A 2,857-nucleotide genomic window follows, 5' to 3' on the forward strand; every position below is an offset into this window, starting at 1 on the left:
CGGGGTGTGCAGGAGCCAGCCGATCCATGATTCTCTCTCATCATTGATGTTTCTCTCTCTCTCTCTCTCCCTTCCTCTCTGAAATAAATGAAAATATATTTTAAAAACAGGAAAGGCTTGGGAAAATGCTAGCTTCATCACCGCCCGGACGGCTTCCTCTCCTGCGGACTGTGCAGTAGGAGATGGGCCCCCAGGGGCAGATGGCCCAGCACGATGCCCTCGGGCTGCAGGGATGGGACTCTTTTGGACAAGAAGGCTGTACGCGGTGACTATGCCATGCGGTACATTTCGGGGTTCACCACCTGGCTCACAGAGCCAGGAAGAGTGGGCACGCTCTCCGGCCTGTCCGTGACAGCCCCCGTGGCCTCATGGGCCAGGCGTTCAGGAAACGCTGGCCTCCCTGACGGGCGGGCAGGTGAGGTCTGCGAGTCCCGAGCCCGAGACTTTGGTCTGGAGAACAGAAGCCATTTCCACGCCTGCAGTAAGTGGGGGGGGGGGGCTTCCTTCTGCACCCCCTCCCGCCCCTCGCTCCCTCGCCACTCCTATGATTGTGAAATGATTATTTTTCCTTTCGCCTGGGCCATACAATTTTATCTGCCGTCTTGGCGGTTTAGCCGGGACAATAAACGGGCTTCCCGACAATATTTAGGCAGTTTCCCAAGACGGCCCAGCCCGGAGCCAGCGCGGGGCGCCTGCAGCTCAGCGAATCCCGCTGCTCCCGCCCCTCCCTCCCTCGCCACTCCTATGATTGTGAAATGATTATTTTTCCTTTCGCCTGGGCCATACAATTTTATCTGCCGTCTTGGCGGTTTAGCCGGGACAATAAACGGGCTTCCCGACAATATTTAGGCAGTTTCCCAAGACGGCCCAGCCCGGAGCCAGCGCGGGGCGCCTGCAGCTCAGCGAATCCCGCTGCGCCAAGGCCGCGAGTGTAGGTTCTGGTCAGCCACCAAGTGTTTCTGGGTAGTTTCGCTTCAGACTTGTACAAAGCAAATGGTTTAGTCCTTAGATAAATAGTCCCTAACCCCGAGCAAATGTCTCCCTTCCTGGCTGAGGAAACCATTTCCTCCCCCTCCCCCGCGTCCCCCCCGCCCCTAGCCCTCAGACGTGGGTCCCGCCAGCTCCTGGAACACAGCGTCCCTTGGGAATTGGAAAGTGAATGTGTCACAGGCGGACAGCTCACAGCCGCTTGTGAAAGGACTTCAACACCAAGTACAGCCAAACAGAGCACAGGAGGCAGGGCGGCCGATTTAAATGCAGGTTGATGCCCTGGCTGGTGTGGCTCAGTGGATAGAGCGTCAGCCGTGGACTGAAGGGTCCCGGGTTCCATCCCTGGTCAAGGACACATGCGTGGGTTGCGGGCTCGATCCCCAGTAGGGGGTGTGTAGGAGGCAGCCAATCCATGATTCTCTCTCATCATTGATGTTTCTATCTCTCCCCCGTCCCTTCCTCTCTGAAATCAGTAGAAATATATTTTAAAAAATGTAGCCGGATGACCTGATGCCCAGCGTGCAGTGGGACAGGCACGACTGGAGGCGGAAGACAATTCAGTTTCATCCCAAAGAGCGTGGGGCTCCCACGAGTGGCCGCATGTCCCAGGAGAGGAGGGACGGGCAGCGGGCTGTGGGCACGTGCCCTCCGACTGACCTTGGCGATCTGCACACACCAGTTGAGCAGGTACTGGGAGCCGATGTTGTCCTTGTGCTCGCGCACGTAGTCCAGGAGGCAGCCGAAGGGCATGAGCTGCGTGATGAGCTGGACCGTGGAGGTCAGGCAGATGCCCAGCAGGCGGCACACGTGGGGGTTGTCCACGCTGGCCATCACGTAGGCTTCCTGCGTGGACGAGAGGCGAGGAGGGCGTCAGACGTGCTCCCACGGGGGCTGAGGGGGAGGCAGGCCGACCCCTCCCAGGTCAAAGAGCGACATGATGTGGAGGGACAAGCTAGCCGGGAGGTGGACGTGTCCGCGGGGCCTTTGATGTATCGCGCTGTGAATGCCTAGGCGCAGCGCGAGGCCGGCACCCCCAGGGGGCCCGTAGGGACCTCCCTCCCTTTGCAGGGCGCCCCCAGTGGCAGAGACCTGATGTGCCCAGCCTGGCACTGCCAAGGTCTTCATGAAAGACCTCTGCCTCGAAGCTAAGGAGGCTGCAGTTAAGATGTCAGCGGTGGAGGGACCTGGGGAGCATTATGCTGAGCGAAACAAGCCACTCAGAGGAAGACGAGGGTCCGTGGTCTCGCTCATCTGTGGAGTCTCATGAACCAAGTGAACTGATGAACAAAATAGACCCAGAGACACAGACGCATGGACAGACTGTGGAAGCTCAGAGGGAAGGCAGGTGGGTGGGTGGGAAGCGATGAACCGATGAATTGTGCGCAAATACGCATCACCCGGACACAGACAGTAGCGGGGGAGGGTCTGGGGTGGTGGGAGTGGCTGGGAGAGGTCAGTGGGGAAAGGGGCCATATGTAATACTTTCAACAATAAAGATAAAAAATTAAAAAATAATAAAACGTTGTCAGGGTTCCCACACCCGGATAGGGACTCGCCCACGGATGCTGGGCCCTCGCGGGTGGCCGGCCAGGTGTGAGGCGGCAGGGCCAGCAGAGCTGCCCTGAGCTGGCAAGTGGCGGGGGGGAGGGGTTCCCCTCTCAGCAGGGCCCTGAGTCCCCGCTGTGGTCCCGGGGCCACCTCTGCAATGGGGAGCCAGAGGCCCTGCCAGAGGCCCGTCTAAGGCTGTGAGAGGCGGAGGGCGTGAAATCTACCGCGAGGCGGACTCGCGGCCGCTGGGATTCCCTGTAAGCAGGGCGGTCTGCGTTGCCCTCGCCTGAGTCTCGGACGGGAAGCTGCGCTGCTCTGC

General features: G+C 59.7%; 1 protein-coding gene across 1 annotated transcript in view; it reads right to left on the reverse strand.

Moving 5' to 3' along the window:
• Positions 1–774: 774 nt before the first annotated feature.
• The window catches only part of EGFR (epidermal growth factor receptor), a 105,316-nt gene continuing 103,233 nt past the window's right edge, over positions 775–2,857 (reverse strand). The window contains 2 exon segments of the mRNA XM_014530349.1: positions 775–979; positions 1,648–1,833. Coding sequence (XP_014385835.1) covers positions 791–979; positions 1,648–1,833 — 375 coding nt within the window. The 3' untranslated portion in view covers positions 775–790.

The sequence above is a fragment of the Myotis brandtii genome, unplaced genomic scaffold (assembly GCF_000412655.1).
Source record: "Myotis brandtii unplaced genomic scaffold, ASM41265v1 scaffold1173, whole genome shotgun sequence".
Lineage (NCBI taxonomy): Eukaryota > Metazoa > Chordata > Mammalia > Chiroptera > Vespertilionidae > Myotis > Myotis brandtii.